Genomic DNA, 17,713 nt, shown 5'->3' on the forward strand with positions numbered 1-17,713 from the left:
TTATAAAAATTTGCAGGTTCTTTCTCTCAACACAGAATTAAATACCGTGTTTCAGTCCTCATCAATCTTCAGCAATTTACTACTCACCCACACTTACGCAAATCTTCAGATGCACTCATTAACATCTTTTCTTTTGAGCCAACTCCAGGTGTCTCTTCATATTTTGGGCAACTTCCTTATGTTGCTATCTTCTCCTAACTAGCAATGTCATTTTTTACTCAGCTCATTCTTTATCCTAGTACCTTTTCTTTGCCCCAGTTTAGTTCATCTAGTTGGACTACAGCTACATATCTCCCCATGTGCGTAAATACAGTCACCGCATTCTTGAACCTCATCCCACAGAATTTCAGAGAAGACAGTGGAAATGGCTCAGCAAGTTGCAGAAACACTTTACAACCTCTGTATCCCCACCCCCTCACTTCCAAAATACATCAGAACCTCATTATGCCAGTGTCAGTCCAAGCATCTGCTTTCTTTTTCATGCAGACTACCAACTCTTTACTAGAAATTACTTTCTATAACACCTTCAATTTCACCTAGCAGTTATGAGGTCTTTTGTTACATAAGATTTGAAGATATGATCATAATTTGAGAGTGCTAACACTTTAAAAATATTAAATAGTGATATTAAGATTTAACCTACTATGTAAGCTTTAACTACAGTAACCTAAGTTAAAAGTTCCAGTCTGCCGGTACCTCTTCAGAAACAAATTTGGACTTCTTTTGAAAAGGCAATATTCTGTATAAATAGAAAATATTTGATATTGTTCATATTTAATTTTAAAATATTTTATATTAATATAAATAACAAAGCAATATCCAGTAAACTATAAACTTTTATCTCAGAACACGAAAGTTTCTAAATTCACAGAAATATCGGCTTCATCATCTGTGATCTCCTTCAGCACAAGAGAAGGCAAACCACAGAACACGCCTTGGGAAGGCACCCTGAGAAAGAGGAGTGCACGCAGCTATTCAGCAGTATGCCAGCTACAGATGAGCATGGTATTCATAAAGGGCTAAAATGTTATTGCTTCTTGTGAATTGTTACTAAAATTAAGCACAGTGGTTGCTATACTCTTCACAGCTTGAGGGTGTGATGGGGAATGAAGTGGAAAATCTAGCAAATACTGCATATATATATATCTATCTATCATAACTTATATATCATGGCCACTGCAGTGCCACAGAAAGGATAGAAAAAAAAAAATCCCATTATTTGAGACAGGTTGGTTTTAAGTACAGAATTACTTCTTTTTAATCAAAACTGTAGCGAGAGATGGCTGGGGAACCGGGACAAAAAAAACCCCAACCAGATTATGCTGTCAATTTTAGACACAATAATGTGCTTTAGACACAATAATGTGCTTCAGAAATAAAACATTCTCCTACACAACAACAGAACAGATGGAATTTCTCATTTTTTGTTAACTGGACCAGTACTTAAAACATAATTCAAATTAAGCTGAAAGCTACTCCCTTCTAAGAAGCAGGTGCACCATCGCAAAAACAGTTAATTGAGTTCTGCAGGTATTAAACAGACATTGTTATATCACATTATGCATTTAATGCAGTACTTCAAACTAAATGTTGAAGAAAGAATAGTCATTAATGCACAGTGCATTAATGTGAGAAAAAACATTCATGTTCCATACTTGGTGGAGAAAAAAAAAACACCAAAAAACTCTGCAGGGTAAGATTCTCCTAAATCTCAAATGCATATACATTTCTGTTCTCTCTCCACCCTCCTGCCCCAAGTTGTTTTATTGCTTCAAAGAGCAGTTATAAATGGATTGAACTCTAGATAGCAACCATCATCCAACATTTAAGCTCCCACTGAAAAGCGGGTTTTTTTCACTTTTCAGTCTCTCTAAATCCATTTCTTTTTAACTATATTCATTATGAGGAAAATCTCTGATCTGATGCAAGTTTTTGTCCCCTATTATTTCCAACATATACTTGTTTGATCCTTCATGACACAGTCAACAATACTGCTTTCAAAAAAAATCCACTATAAACTTTTTTGCTAAGTTAAATTTTCTCTCTTAACACTACTTCATTGGATTCCAGTGTTTTCTCTTGTGTCAGCATTTGAAAAGCAAGATGAGCTAGAAAGCTCCAGTGCACTACAGAATTTGCAGCAATTGTTCTAACAGCTGTTCTCCAAAATATGTAACTAGTAATTATCTTGAGATATTTACAAGCCTACCACCTCATGGCACTGGCTGTCCTTGATCCCCTCTTCTCTTTCTGTATTTCACTTCTGGAGATACTGCAAACAAACACCCTTCAGACAAATATTTGTAGTACAGGATGCCATAACTTAATGTCAATCTCTTCCACTTACTGTTTCCAATATAAATTACCACTAAGCACTCTCCATAGTTGTTTTGACTTTACTATCGGGGTTCACCTGTCTCATGCACAAAACCAAATTATTCTCTTGTAGCAATTTCAAGACTTGCCTCCTCCTGCCTGACATGTCCAAATACATGCCTGATCTTTATATTATAATTAGCATGTCTAAACCAGATCTTATTCTCGTTCCTTCTGCACAATCATGATAAAGAACATCATCACTCTTCTGCCTTCTTTCTGATACTGTTTCGGAATTGGAGCTCTCTTGTCTCTATATTCAGAATTTCTCTCCAACGAGATATAAAAGGTTTTTTTCAATAAAATTTTCTTGATTTTCCACTCCTATGTCTGTCATTCAGGCTCAATTACTGTGACATCATTTTCTCTTGACTTGGCATATGCATCCTATCCTACTCACAAATTTATAATTCTGCTGCAAAGACTGCTTTTCTAGCCAGAAACTGTGAGCACTTCAATTCTGTCTTTAGACCTTCCACAGGATCTCTGTTTTTCACTTTGGCTACAAGTTACTTTATTTTCAAACTCCTCTGCAAACTGTCCTCTTCTCCTCTGTCCTTCTATAGCCTAAGACCGGTGGACTGATGTCACATACAGTTTTCTATCAACGTACATTTATTTTCTGCCTCCTTGGGCAGACAGAAGAACTCCATGAGTATCCACAATTTTCATTTATCTTCTATTTTGCCATGAAGTATAAAACAAAACCTTCAATTAGGCTGCAGGTGGGTTACATTTTTGCTAATGAGGATGATCATTACTATCCATTTTTATCTAGAGTGTCTTCTTTTATGCATCAATTTTAAACACCTTGGATAAAGACTATAGTTCTGTCTCAATGACCAAGCAGCTACTCAGAGATGCAAGACAATGGTTTGTGGGTCATAAGCATAATAAGTTACAAATACCTGCCAATACATTTAAACTACACGTATGAGAAAAGTAGTGCTGCAATAGTCAGTAAGATAACATGAAACTAGAGAGATGGCTCTTTGTCTTTGCCCAGCAGTAAGGCAATTTTTTAAGTAGCTCTACAGCAGGATGTTTTCCTAATGTTAGGTTGATAATTTGAAAAAACTGTATGTAAACAACCACATTTCACCACGCAACAACCTAGCTTCATCCTTCTCCTAATGTAATTTTGTATTTTTCCAGTTTCTGGAAGATATGTTTCTTTTTAAGATTTGTTTGGTAGAATACAGGAGTAAGAAAACAGGTCTCTACAGATAATGAAAATGCAGTAAGGAGGAAATTAAATATTTGAGATTCCTAATTTTTTTTAAAACGCTTGAAGGGAGAAAGATACAGTAAGGGTAGCCACCAGAAACAATGACTAGGAATCATCACTCCTATTGCATTACACTCAACAATGTCAGTGTAAGAGTAAAGATGCCTATAATCCACTTAGCAGCCTATATAAATTCACACCTGATCAATACGCAGAACACATGACCTGGTAGCTGCAACTTTGGCATTAAGTAATGCGTAACGATGTTTTATCTAGACTGTTTAATATTCCACTATTCCACCCAGACAGCCAGAAAGCCAGTCACTGAAGCCATACCTGGTCTCAGGACATGCTTGCCAAAATAAGAAAAACAAACAAAAACATTGTTAAAGAAAAGCGGGTAAAATTTATTTCGTTCCCTCACCTGTCTATAAAGAGGGCCTGCATCTGCACTTTATACATCTGAACAGAACAAAGCATCAAATTGTCTTTTTGCTTTCATCATGCAATTATCACAGATTATCATTTCCTTCTCTTTTAGCTCACACAATTTATTTACACTTAATTCCCCATTTACATTTAGGTAGCTCTACTCCTACTTCACATTATGCCATACCTTCCTACTATAGAAAGATTTCCTTCATGAACTCTGCACCCAGGGTAATGCATCTACAGGAATCCAAGAACACTTGAGGGAGAGAACACAATCTCTTTTAGCTCAAAAGAGGCCAGAGTCTGCATGTTGTTGTATTTTAATCACCAATTCTTTTGTCTTGATTACCAGAGGTAATGTAGCTTTACCAGCATTTCATTACATACCCTTTTAAAGGGTAGCAACCAAGCTGTTACTGTGGCTTGGGCTGGGCTGGGCTGGCCAATAAACGAACAGATGATCTCTTTTAATCTCTGTCTCCCTTCCCATAAGAGAAGGCAGAGAAAATAAGGGACAGAGACTTAGAGTTGAATAGAAAACTATAACTACTATAATTAATTATTAATTATAAAAAGAAAACATTAAAAAATTGTAATATTAAAAAGATAACATAAAAAAAGAAAATAATGAAATATATTCCCCACCAGCCCTCTCTCCTTGTTGGTGAGAATGAAGTCCAGCATGGCACCTCTCTTCATTGGCTCCTCCATCACTTGGAGAAGGCAGTTACCATTAACACATTCGAGGAACCTCCTGGATCGCTTATGCCCTTCTGTGTTCTCCCTCCAACAGGTATCTGGGTGGCATGAGAACCAGGGCCTGTGAACATGAACATTAATCCTGACCCATAAGCTCTTAGGCAGCTCCTCATTCATCCCCAGGCAGAGCTCCATGGACTCCAGCCAGTCATTGATATAAGAGGGTGACACCCCTTCCTTGTGTTCCCTGCCTGTCCTCCCATTCCAACACTCCAGCCACAGGAGCCATCCCACCACTCCTCTGTGATGCCAGTAAGATCAGAGCCCTGCAGGCATGCACATGTCTCTGACTCCTCTTGTTTATTCCCCATGCTACATGAGTTTGCATAGAGGCATTTAAGTCGGGCCACCGATGAAGCTGACCTACTGGCTGGAGTGGCTGGAATTCCTTTGTGCTGCACTCCAGATGCTCTCCTGCTGACCTGTGACCCTTCTCCAGGCTCTGGGCATCTATTGCTGGCACTGGCACCATGCTGGTAGGAGTGGGGTGGACTGAGGTTCCTCTTACCCAACAACTTTAGTTTAAAGCTCTCTTCACACGCTTGGCAAGCCTCTGACCAAAGGTGCTCTTCCCTTTCTCTGACAGATGGACCCCATCAGTCCCCAGCAGACCTTGTTTCTCAAAGCAAGTCCCATTGCCTAAGCAACCAAACCCTGGCTGTGGCACCAGTCCTGTAACCATTTACTGACACAACAGATTCTACTAGCCCTATTAACTTCCTCCCCTACCCAGGAGAACTCATCTTTTAGATGTGGACTTCCGGCACAGTAGTATCTCAGACATCTCCATCTTCCCTTGGGGAGTACAACATGGGTGTTTGCCTCTTCTCTGTCCCTCCCCTAGAACTACACTGACTGTAATAAGATGACTCCCATGGCAAACTAATTTTTATAGCTATGCAACCATGTGATTAAACTCAATGCAGTCTTTTTTGGGTCATGAGACAGCAATTTGTATTAAAAGCCCTGATGTCTTATGTACTTTAGCAATTCACAAATGCATTACTATAAGATATTTTGATGAGTACACTTCATACAAAAGGTTACTGTCATAAGTTTATTACAAGCTCAGAGACATACAGAATCACATTTCATAAAAATCACATAGCCAGCCAGCGCACAGCTGTCACTCAGGAGAGAGGTCAAGAGGTTACTGGCTGAAGCTCTTTCTTTTGTACATGACAGTAACTGGCTACAAGGTGCCTGGGTGCCCCATGTTTGTCCCTTACTTCAACTCTCTGCTCATTAGGTGCCAACTAGCTGGCAACTATGGGACTTACACAATTTACACATTTCTTGCTCGTTTTCTGGTACGTTGAGACTATTTTGGTAGGCTATAGTGGTTTGGCATCCAAGGGCTCTAACTCTGCTTTGGAATAGCCACGTTTCTTTTACTCAGGGGAAGCTGTGAACAACTGAAGTACATTCTCTTTGCAAATCAATCGGTATTCCTGTTTCAGAGGACAGAGCGACAGAGTTAATCACACTTCGGAATACACTGGCTGTTTTAAAAGTTTAAAAATTAATATGATCCCCAAAGAGAGCAGGCCTTTGTACCTCCTTCGGCCTCTCATGGCCTGGCATGGACAAGGAGCTCCTCAAAAGCTTTCTATAAAGATTTCTATAAAGAGATTTCCTATAAAGTCTGTTAAAATCCTCAATTTGGCAACCTCCTTTTCTGGTTACAGGGTTAAATGGCTTCTTCCAGGACTGGAAAAGTGTTTCATATACCTACCAAAAACCTGTTATCATAACAACAAATCCCACTAACCTTTTAATTTCAGCAAATACTACCATTTCTTTCTCACATTAAAAAAAAAAAAAAAAATCCATGTTTTGTTCTAACACAAAACAAAAATCAGAACCTCATAGGTAATCCTATACAAACACTGAGGACTAAGCTACATAAGAAGGGATGTGTCCCCCTGGACAGTCTCTTCAATTCCCCCACCCAGAGTCACCAAACTCCCACCTCTTTTATCTCAAAGGTTCCAGCATCCTCCGGTGTCCCAGCTCCATAGCTCATGAGACCTCTTGCTCAACTTTTTCTCCTGTGTTGAGTTAAACTGGCACAGCACTCATGAGTGCTACTGCCAGCTTGAGGGAGAGAAGGTAAAGAAAGAACGAGGCATCTCTCTTTCAGCAACAGCAAACTTCACAGAATCACAGAATATTCATGGTTGGAAGGGACCTTTGAGATCATTGAGTCCAACCACAAAAAAAAAACAACCAAAAAAACCCCAACAACAAAAAACCAACCCCACAAACAACCCTCACCCCAAACCAACACATCCACACACAGACAGACAAAATCCAACAATCTCAGGCACTACAGCATGCTCTGAAGTGTCACGTCTACACGTTTCTTAAATCCCTCCAGGGATGGTGACTCCACCACCTCCCTGGGCAGGCTGTTCTAGTGCCTGACCACTCTTTCAGTGAAGTAATTCTGCCTAATATCTAATCTAAACCTCCCCTACTGCAACTTAAGACCATTTCCTCTCGTTCTGTCATTATTCACTTGAGAGAGCAGGCCAACACCCACCTCTCTACAACCTCCTTTCAGGTAGTTGTAGAGGGCAATGAGATCCCCCCTCAGCCTCCTCCAAACTAAACATGCCCAGTTCCTTCAGCCTCTCCTTGTATGACTTGTTCTCCAGACTCCTCACCAGCTTGGTGGCTCTCCTCTGAACACGCTCCAGCAGCTCAATGTCCTTCCTGTAGTGAGGGGCCCAGTACTGAACACAGCACTTGAGGTGAGGCCTCACCAGTGCCAAGTAGAGAGGCACCATCACTGCCCTACTCCTGCTGGTCACGCTGCTCCTGATACAGGCCAGCATGCCATTGGCCTTCTTGGCCACCTGGGCACACTGCTGGCTCATGTTAAGCAGACTGTCCGCCAACTTACATGAATCAACTGAGTCAACCTCACTTAAGGTTCACAAGGGATCCTGGCTCCAGTTTTCTGGACTTTATCCCATACTATTACCTATCTAGGTCAGACCCAGGAGCTGCTCATTTTCCAGCTCAGGCTTTGCAGAGGACATCCTGCTGCATAGCGCTGTGTATCTTTCCATTCTACTTTTCTGGTTGCAATTTTGTGGACCAACTTTCCCTCACCCCTGCGTCCAATATCTCTCTTACAGGTACAAAACATCTTCATGAATTCCAAAGCTTGTGACACTTTCAATTCCTACTGCACTGACCTGCAGAAATCTGCCAGAATCCACCCCTTCTTTGACCTCTCCTCATCAGAAGCAGATTTCACAGTGACTGCAGTTCCCCTTCATGGCGCCTCCAGATCACCTAGACTGAGGAGGTTAGACAAATTATTCCTCATGTCAAGAAGAATGAAATGATAACACACTGAATTTCATATGCTGTGGCCATAAACAAAGGACACCTAGATATGAAGATCTTACCTCCCTATTTCATCATTTCCATTCCCTCAACCTATCACACTCATTTTTAGGTCTTCTTCCTTTCTGTGCAACTCCTGTACCCAAAGGCAGAGCATGAAACAGATTCTTCCCTCTCCTCAAAGCAAAGCAGTTCTTATCTCTGCAAATCTGACCTTAAAATGATCAAGCCTCTTATGACAGAAACTTTATTTGGTATTTTAAAGATCTATAAAGAACACAAAAAAACTTATTGTACAGAGCAGAAAAACCTAATTCCTCACCGCCTTCTCTATTCTTCAGGAGAGACTGAAAAGGTTACAGTGGCCCACAGGGTAGCACGCCAACCTTCCTCAGCTCCTTATATTTAACCTCTCTTTTACTCTGGTTTCTCAACTGCACTCTTTTGTTCAGCTCTTTACGCTTCTATTCTACCTTCTTTTCCAAAATTGTCATGTAGCCCCACCGCTTTTGTTTAAATGCTTGCTCTCGTTTTCTTTCTAATCTTATTTTATAGTAATAAACAGTTTCTAAAAAAGATATACCAAACAAGGTACCAGCAAAAGTAGACAACAAAAATTTTTAAATGACAAATCACAATTAACAAAGCATTTCCACAGCATTTGCAGTCTTATCAACCCAAAGTCATATATAATGAGATGAAATTAATTTTACAGACATATTAGAAAAATGTCTCCTGTACCACCTACAGATACACTTCAAGTCTCTGCTATGTTAAACCTGTTCTTGAGTTTGCAAATACAATTTCACACCCTAAAGCTTTATACAGCGTATAGAATCATAGAATGGTCCAGGCCGGAAGGGACCTCCAAAGGTCATCTAGTCCGACCCCCCTGCAGTCAGCAGGGACACCCCCAACTAGACCACGTTGCCCAGGACCTCGTTGAGCCTCACCTTGAATATCTCCAGGGAAGGGGCCTCAACCACCTCCCTGGGCAACCTGTTCCAGTGCTCCACCACCCTCACAGTAAAGAACCCTCTCCTCATCTCCAGTCTAAATCTGCTCGTCTCCAGTTTAAAGCCATTGCCCCTCATCCTGTCACTACAGGCCTTTGTAAACAGGCTCTCCCCAGCCTTCCTGTAGCCCCCTCAGGTACTGGAAGGCTGCTATTAGGTGTCCCCGGAGCCTCCTCTTCTCCAGGCTGAACAACCCCAGCTCCCTCAGCCTGTCCTCATAGCAGAGGTGCTCCAACCCCCTGATCATCCTCGTGGCCCTCCTCTGGACTCTCTCCATCAGGTCCATGTCCTTCCTATATTGAGGGCTCCAGACCTGCACACAATACTCCAGGTGAGGTCTCACCAGAGCAGAGTAAAGCAGAAGAATCACCTCTCTGGACCTGCTAGCAATGCATCTTTTGATGCAGCCCAGGATGTGATTGGCCTTCTGGGCTGCAAGTGCACACTGCCTGCTCATGTCCAGCTTCTCATCCACCAGCACCCCCAAGTCCCTTTCCTCAGGGCTGCTTTTTAATACCTCACCCCCTAGTCTGTACTGATGACGAGGATTGTTCTGGCTCAGGTGCAGAATGCCGCACTTGTTCTTGTTGAACCTCATGAGGTTCACCTGGGCCCACCTCTCCAGCCTGTCCAGGTCCTTCTGGATGACATCCCATCCCTCTGGTGCATCGACAACACCATGCAGCTTAGTGTCATCTGCAAAGTTGCTGATGGTGCCTTTAATTCCTCTGTCTGTATCATTGATAAAAAGTTAAACAGTATCACAGTATATTATTTGTTCTTACACATCTTAATGATCAATGTTTTTCCTCCTTTGGATCCAGAAAAATAAGTTGAATTCTCCTTGCATTTCAGGATAGTGAAACTAAAAATGATAGCATTTAACCATAAAGTAGGTATGATGATATGCCAACAATCCTGATTGATAATGATCATGTTTACAACACACTCACAGCTCCAGTGATCATGTTGCAAAGAATGAAACACGGGGGCAAGATGATTGACAGTTTCACAGGAAAGCAACAAAGCTCTATTTACGGAACAACTTGTCCTCTTTCTGCCACTGTGAACTCCAAACAGGCTCATATGTGCTAACTTATAATGGAATGATGTAGGGGTGAGTCGAATCACTTTTTAATATACAGGTAGGAAAAACAAAGTGCAAGCAACTTCATCAAGGCAGCACATGTACCCTATAGTTATTTTAACTCATCGAAAAGATATGCCTAATGAAACATGTTTGTAGCAACCACCAACAGGGCTGTTATTCTCAACCCTGCCGGTGGCAGCTGTTTAAATCAGCATGACTAATAAAATCAGCTAAAATTTTTCCACCTATTAAAAACACGTATCTATCCAGTACCGTATTGTTTCTTTTCCTGTATACAGTAGAAGAAAGCTATTAATACAAGGTAATTAAAAATACATTTTCTTTCTTCATCATCAAACACACCTTGAAAAAAACAAACCCAAACCATCATCTCCCCACACACCTCTACTGAAAGAATCAAAACAGGCTCAAACCAAACCCACGATAACTAAAAGTAACAAATGTACAGCATATGAAACTCAATACTAGCAGGCAAAATTCAGTAAGATAAGCATCTCAGTTTAACACAATACACACACTGAGGACCAAATCTGACCATAGCAAGAGATAACATGCAAGTTACTGCCTGTCCGTATGACTACTTATTGCTATTCCTGGTTTTCAAGTCAGTGAGATTAACATACCATGCTTGTTGCAAGATCACTTCTGGCAGCTGAAGGAAAACCATATCGCTGCACCCAAACACTGTTTTTCAAATATTAATGCTTTTATAATCTGCAGTGAGCTCTTCAGTGTAATTACTTTGCTGCGTAATGTATCACACAGCTGAAAAGCTATTTTGTCATTCCAGAATTACTGTCCTAGAAGCCAGCAGCCTGCAATACACGTTTTATTTCTGTACAAACACACATACACACAATTATTTTAGAGCTAGGTTTCTCTGTTGCGTAGTCTCACCCGAAAGGAATATCCAGTGAGCTGACACTACGCACTGTTTCTGAAACAACCTTGCCACCATCTGGACAATCCTGTAACTGCTACCTATTACTGGATGTGGGAGGATGTATCTGAATAAAAACTGTGGAAAAAAAAAAAAACAACCAAACTTTCTCAATACACTTATTTCTGTATCCAAAATAATTAAGTCTTTTGACATTTGGTTTTGTATTCATTAATCAAAATTTAAATTGTGTTTCTTTAGTATCTTCACATTAAACATGTAAAACTAAAATAAGTTTAAGTTTATTAGCTTTCCACCAACACTTGAAAAACTAGCTTGCAAAAGATTTTTAAATGCTCTGCAATATTCTGTACAATTATCTGCAGCAGTTGATAATCAGTTTATGAATGCTTCATACAATCAGAATCAGTTTCTGCCTCTTCCTCAGAGCAACTGACTTCATTTCTGTTAGGGAGAAAGGTAAAATTCAGAGTCAAAAGAAAACCATAACTCTAACCTCCAAAGATACACTTTGGAGAGTAGATGATGTTCCTTCCACTCTATCCTATTCATTATAAAGCATTACAGAAATGTTCCAGTCTAGTCTTCAATATAAAATTTTATTTTATAGCACATTTCGAAGAAAAGTAGAAATTCTGCTGTACGCTTCTGATGCAGAGGAAGGCAACAGGCCACTCTCTAAAACAGAAGACAAGCAGCAATAAAAACAATCACAGAGGACTGAGAAACACATTTAGCTTGACAGTTTCTTTCTTAAAGCTTGTATCATCACAGGCTCAGGCCACATATGCCCCTAGTGCCGAGTTTATGCAACATATAAAAACCTAGGGAATACAGAATGCTTGAGGCTTTTTCCAGCTGCTCCTGGTAAACTGCAGCTCCAAATCAAGTTAAACCCGAGTCTGCTGTTTCCCCATAGGGAACCTTAAAACTTGAGCCATGTTTCTAGCACTGATACATAATCTTTTAAAGAAACTACCCTCTCGTTGCTGATCCACTATTCTTATAGAAAATTGCATATGCTGGTATTTCACAGAGCACTCATTCTAACTCTTAAACATTATAATAAGTGAGAGTACAAAGATATTGAAAAAGTTTAAATATAAGCTGCTCATTAATCAGCCTTTAGAAAAGATGAAAAACACATGCTAGACCTTAAATATTTACTGCCTCTTATCTTCACACATTTTTTAATAAATTGGTTATGAAGAGCCTTTATAAAGTATTTTCAATGTAAAATGGAATCATCTATTTCCTGTAAGATATATTTGGCTTTAATAAATGTATAAACTGTGTGAGGGATTTGTTTTGTAATTAAAAAAATATGAACATTTTAAGTATCACTCCATGTTCTGCAGCAAGAGCAATTCATCATGTAGCAAAGCTATGGCAATGCCCTGACAGTATGTTATATAATAAGAAAAATAAATGCATTACATTGATAAATCTAGTCTGTTTAGTGAAATACTTGTCTGAGATACTGAAATGAGTCATCAATCACCACTACCCAACTGTCTATTCTCATCTGCTATCGCATCCAGTTTCAGGACTGGCAACTGAAGAGTCATCTCAGAGTTAATGAGTTATGCTGGATGTTCCTCTCATGACAAGCATGATACAGTTGTACTGTTTAATCACTGTCATCACTTTAAGGTAATCTTGCAAAAAAATACCACTTGCAAAATGTCATTAAATACAGTCATCTCTTCTTCCAAATGAGCCTACTTTACCATAATGCTGAAGGTTTGACTCGACTGTGAAGCTGATATTATCTTCCCACCTGAAAAAAAGTCTCAACCCCGAGGGTCCAAGAGTGTCCTGGACTCTGGATTGACTGCAGGAGAGAGCAATCCACAACTGAAAGAAAGTAAACATGAATTCTTTACATCATAGGCTCCATGTACTTCTGTTCTAAACCCCTGTGAAGGACCAGGGCAGGCCAAGAAAAAGTTGTCAGTTGGCTTTAACTTCAAGCACAAGAAGACATAGACACTACCTACGCCATTCATTCTTACCTCTAGCTGAAGGTGGGATCTCTCTGCTGGTCCAAAATAAATGCCAGCTTGGTCCTGACAGACCTACCGTGTCCAAGACATGGAAGAGAAAGCAGCAGTTGTCCTGCACTCTCTTTCTTGATAAGCTTACTTGCTTGAGTACAGTCCAAAGGGATAAAGCAGACCAGGCCTGGCACTGCTAGAGCTACTCAGTCCTCCCCAGCTCCAGAGGACAGCAAAGCACAGTGCAGACACACTTTGCATTGCAGTGGAACCTGTACACAACAGCCGAGCGCTTCTACAAGGGGTCCTCAACAATTAATTTTCTTTCCAATGCTGTTCCCTTCATGTACTGCTCCCTATATGACTAGGACACAGGATAAGATATGAACAGTATGTACTGCAGATTTTCCTAATGTGCAACAAACAATGCTCTCCAAAACTTAAAAAGACAGGATTGTTTCCTCAGCACTTTTAAATTCCTGATTTCTTTAAAAACTGAGCTCCAGAAATTTTCTCCATGTGTACATTCTAGTTTCTGTACACTAAAATAAGTTTCCTTCCCAATCCCATACATTTTAATTTCTTCACAAGTTTTAAAAGCCTGCAAGTCCTGATGTGACTCTCCTGAGCCCACGTGAGACCAGGACAGGATGCTCTTCAAAAATGTAGTAAGGAGAGAGCAAGTTAGTTACCACCACCCGAGGCAGTGGGTGTAACCATCTGTGATTACTCCCCCAGCAACAGAATTAACTGACTTACCCTCGGCACATTTATTAGTATTATTATTATTATTGTGTATTACCACAAGGTAATACAAAACTGAGGGAGGACTGGCATACATCCCTGCTCTGGAATAGACCAAACCTAGTTATGCTTGCTCTGCTGACACCACAAGGATTGCCATCCGCAAAAGTAAAAGCACAAATTAGAGTTGAAATAAGTCACCAGTGGGTGGTGAAATTTAACAGATATAGAACCTCCTACATCCAAGTAACCCAAAGTACAAAGGGGTTTTGGCTGCAAGAGGCTGGCAAGGTTCATGGAAGACTATTTCTTAAAACTATAATAAACACTCATGAGGAAGGCTGTTTTGTAAAGAAAGTGGATAATAATCTGTAAATTGGAAATGGAGGGAGAAAATGGGTATCCAAATTAAGAGAATACAGAAATAAAATTTGTAACAGTACTAATACAGTAGATTGTGTACTACAGAAAATTTGTCAGTTGTGTAGACCCATGTACTCTGAAACCTCTAACCATTAAATTATATGTATTTTGTTTAGAAATAGGCATGGTTTATCCCAACTGATCCCCCAGCTGAATCATATGACAGCTGACCTGCCATAAGATGCTCACAGCTACTCCTAGCTTCCTCCTGCATAGTTTGACCTGCAAATGTAATAAAAATACTTTCTTCTTCTTCATCCAAACCACTAATAAAAACTTTGAGCAGCTCTGAACTTCAACAGCCAGCTGGTGGATCCCTCTGGATACTCTCTCCCAGCTGACATGGTAACATTTCTGACTATTCCAAGAACAATTTCCAACCCACAGAGCAAATTCATAAACCACAGTCTTAAATTTTGCACACAAAAAGGTCTAAAAAACATCAAAGCATTGTCCACTCAGAAAACAATTTCCATTAGAACTATCTTGTCAAACCAACAATTTCACATGTTTTTACTCAGCACCTTTTGAATATACTTAGGAGGTAGTACATATTCTTCTACTTTTCCAGCACCCGAGCCAGTTAACCTGATTCATGGAGGTGTTTTGTCTTTTGAGGTCACTGAAAACTCATGATTTCATGATTTTCATGATTGCTATAACTCTTAGCCTTCACCCATATTAGGGAAATTTATACTTTTTAACAGTTGGGGAAGGTACAGACATGAATTGTCCCACACACCTTTTCACTTATTCTCCTTAGACATTCACAGGATGTCTCCTGTCTGTGTTCTGAATTTATTGTAGTCCATTTCCCTCAAGTAGGATGTTTTCATTCTACTTATTTCCCCTCCCTCCTTAACGACTGTTAGGATCTTACATCTCATGGTCAAGGGTGTCTGCTTGTAACAGTGAGTTCTAGCAATTAACATAACACAGAACAAATCAACAGAATAAAAAGGAAAGTTTGAACACATTCATGAAAAAAGTTTCACCATCCATTTCTTCTTAGTGTGGGGAAGTCTTGCTTACTGCTCTCTGAGTTTTTTCACTCTGCTGATGCTGCAGGGTTAGGCTTTAAGCCACAGCTAGCCCACAAAGAAAGCAAGACAAGAATGAGAGAGGAATATACAGTAACAGTGGCACACCAATAACTCAGTAGACCTGCATTGTATCATCTGTATCACTAAAACAGGCTACATGTGCAAGAGCTTTAGGGTTTACAGAGGTGTTTTCCTCACTAACTTCAGACAGAACTGCAACTGCAGAGCATTTAAAAGCCAGCCCTCCCTGCTCAAAACAGTGCAACTCCACCTCTGAAGTGTTACACTCCATTCCTACAGTTCATCTGAAAAAAAAGCTGGGAAACATAAAGGCTACCACAGTATGTTCTTAGATACAACTATTCTTATTCACTACTAACTTTAAAAGCCTCTTATACTGTGCTCCTGCTATGTTCCATAGTTATGTCCCACCTCCCCTGCCCTCTTACTGGCACTATAACTACTGTATAATTAAATTCTGAATACAGAGATCAGAGTTTCAGCAGAGGGCTTTCACTGTGAAAGGCATGCCTGCACAAATTCAAATATCGAGAAAAAGACTGCTAGTATTTCTGATAAAGCAAGTCATTTTCACTGGTGAATAAGGACTGAGACTGCAGCAATCACCATAAGAAATCTGACTGTAGTTTTTACTGTTTCCCATATGCTAAAAGACCCAGCTTTTTGTACACCCCCCAAAGTCACCAAGTCAACAGTGAGATGAGCAAAAGACGAAAGGAAGATGCAGAAAGCCTGGAAGTGCTAGACTGTCATATTAACCCAGAGGAAGAACACACTGCTGACAAAAGCACCTTCACATGTTCTTCCCAACCACTTGCTTGAGCAGACCTGTTTTAAGTCACTACCAGTTGATCATGAAGTTAAGGAGCAAAGCAAGTCAGGGGAACCACTCTAAAGGCAACATAACTCCAGAAGCTACTACTTGTTTCTGAAGGGAACGTATGTACCCCTTCCCTCCTTCCTAAAAGGGGGTCACTGACTTAAGCGACTGCACAGTCTCAGACTGTTTCTCCTTGTACTCTGAAAAATACCAAGCAGAAAGTCTCCATTGCCTGGGGGATGCTCTAGTGGATACAAAACACGTGGAGTACTGCAAGCAGGTAAACAAGCCTGTGCAGGGAGAGGAGACAGGAATGTAAAATACTACAGCACGTGCACCTTCAGGAAAGCTGCCTTTAAAAAATTAGACATAGCTGCACAGTGTATAGCATCTGTAGAGAATGACGTGAGAACACGCTGTAAGAGTGTCCAGGCTCTTGGAACACAGGCAGAAATGGGGAAAACTGCCTTATCCTCAGGAGTGCAGTGAACATACCTAGACGAATTCGTTTAATATCATATGCAGAAGTGCTCTGAATTATCAAGAAGAGTGAATTTAGTTATTGCTGCTCACCTACCTACCTACCAACCACAGGGTGACAGCCACGCTCTGAAGCCTTCTGATGAGCGGATTTAGGCCTTTTTCTTCCATCAGAGCATCAGCCCAAGGAGAATCCGAGCGTATTTCCGAGAGCAGCCACACAGAAGGGGCCCACCCTCCGCCCCCCCCAGCACCTGAGCCCTTTCCTCCACCGAGGAGTCCCTCTTTATCCGCAACGGGGCGGCAGCAGCTGCAGCCGAACCGCTCCGGCTCCCAGGGCGGTCACCCACCAGGCAGGACCAACGCCGGGGGCTCGGTGCTCACCACCCCCGGGTGGTTCCACTTCGGGCCGCCCCCTCGTCCCGGCTGCCTACCTGCGCGGGTCTCGTGCTTGGGCACCCGGTAGTACTTGTTGCCGAACTGGTCGGTGCCCACCAGCTCCTTCTCAGGCCCGAAGAACCGCAGGCGCAGGGCCCGCAGCGCCTGCCAGGGCCGGCCCATCCCAGTAACGCGGGACCGCTACGGCCAAGGTCGCCGCCAACGGAGCCCCGCGACGCCACCACACCGGCTCCCTCCTCCTCCCCCCCCAGCCCGCCCCAAGCGGCGGCGGGCATGCCAGCAACGCCGCTCGCCATTGGTGGAGGCCGGCCTGCGCCGAGCCAATCCCGGCCACCTCTGGCCCAAAATGGCGGAGCGGTGTCGGGTGGCTTCGCGGCCTTGCCATGTTGGGCTTCATTTCGGCCCGACAGGCCGGGCTCGACGATCCAGTGCGGCTGCGCCGGGCCGAGTCCACCCGCAGGTAGCGGGGACCGGAGGGGAACCGGGGCTGGGGCGGAGCTGGCGGGGGCGGGGAGGGGAGAGGCCTGGAGCGGCCGTCTCAGGCCGGCGCAGCGGCAGCGCCCGGCTTCCTCCTACCCGGGGGCCCTCGCCCGCCCCCAGCGG

The 17,713-nt window shown here is 41.8% G+C and overlaps 2 protein-coding genes across 4 annotated transcripts in view; one reads left to right on the forward strand and one right to left on the reverse strand.

Annotated features, from left to right (window-relative positions):
• NDUFAF2 (NADH dehydrogenase (ubiquinone) complex I, assembly factor 2) overlaps positions 1-17,357 on the reverse strand; it is a 61,797-nt gene extending 44,440 nt beyond the window's left edge. The window contains exons 1-2 of one of the 2 annotated variants that reach the window (XM_014965029.1): positions 17,146-17,280; positions 8,002-8,106 (exon numbers count right to left, since the gene is read on the reverse strand). In XM_014965029.1, the coding sequence (XP_014820515.1) occupies positions 8,002-8,047 (46 nt within the window). In that variant the 5' untranslated portion in view covers positions 8,048-8,106; positions 17,146-17,280. Of the gene's footprint in view, positions 1-8,001; positions 8,107-17,145 lie in introns of both variants that reach the window. The other variant, XM_014965028.1, reaches the window with a different exon arrangement.
• An 88-nt stretch (positions 17,358-17,445) lies between these two features.
• ERCC8 (excision repair cross-complementation group 8) overlaps positions 17,446-17,713 on the forward strand; it is a 35,950-nt gene continuing 35,682 nt past the window's right edge. For both annotated transcript variants that reach the window (XR_001414409.1, XM_014965069.1), the window contains exon 1: positions 17,446-17,570. Coding sequence is in view for 1 of the 2 variants with exons in the window: in XM_014965069.1 (XP_014820555.1) it covers positions 17,494-17,570 (77 nt within the window). In the remaining variant the exon portion in view is untranslated. The remainder of the gene's footprint in view (positions 17,571-17,713) is intronic.

The sequence above is a fragment of the Calidris pugnax genome, unplaced genomic scaffold (assembly GCF_001431845.1).
Source record: "Calidris pugnax isolate Ruff unplaced genomic scaffold, ASM143184v1 scaffold273, whole genome shotgun sequence".
In the NCBI taxonomy this organism is placed as follows: domain Eukaryota; kingdom Metazoa; phylum Chordata; class Aves; order Charadriiformes; family Scolopacidae; genus Calidris; species Calidris pugnax.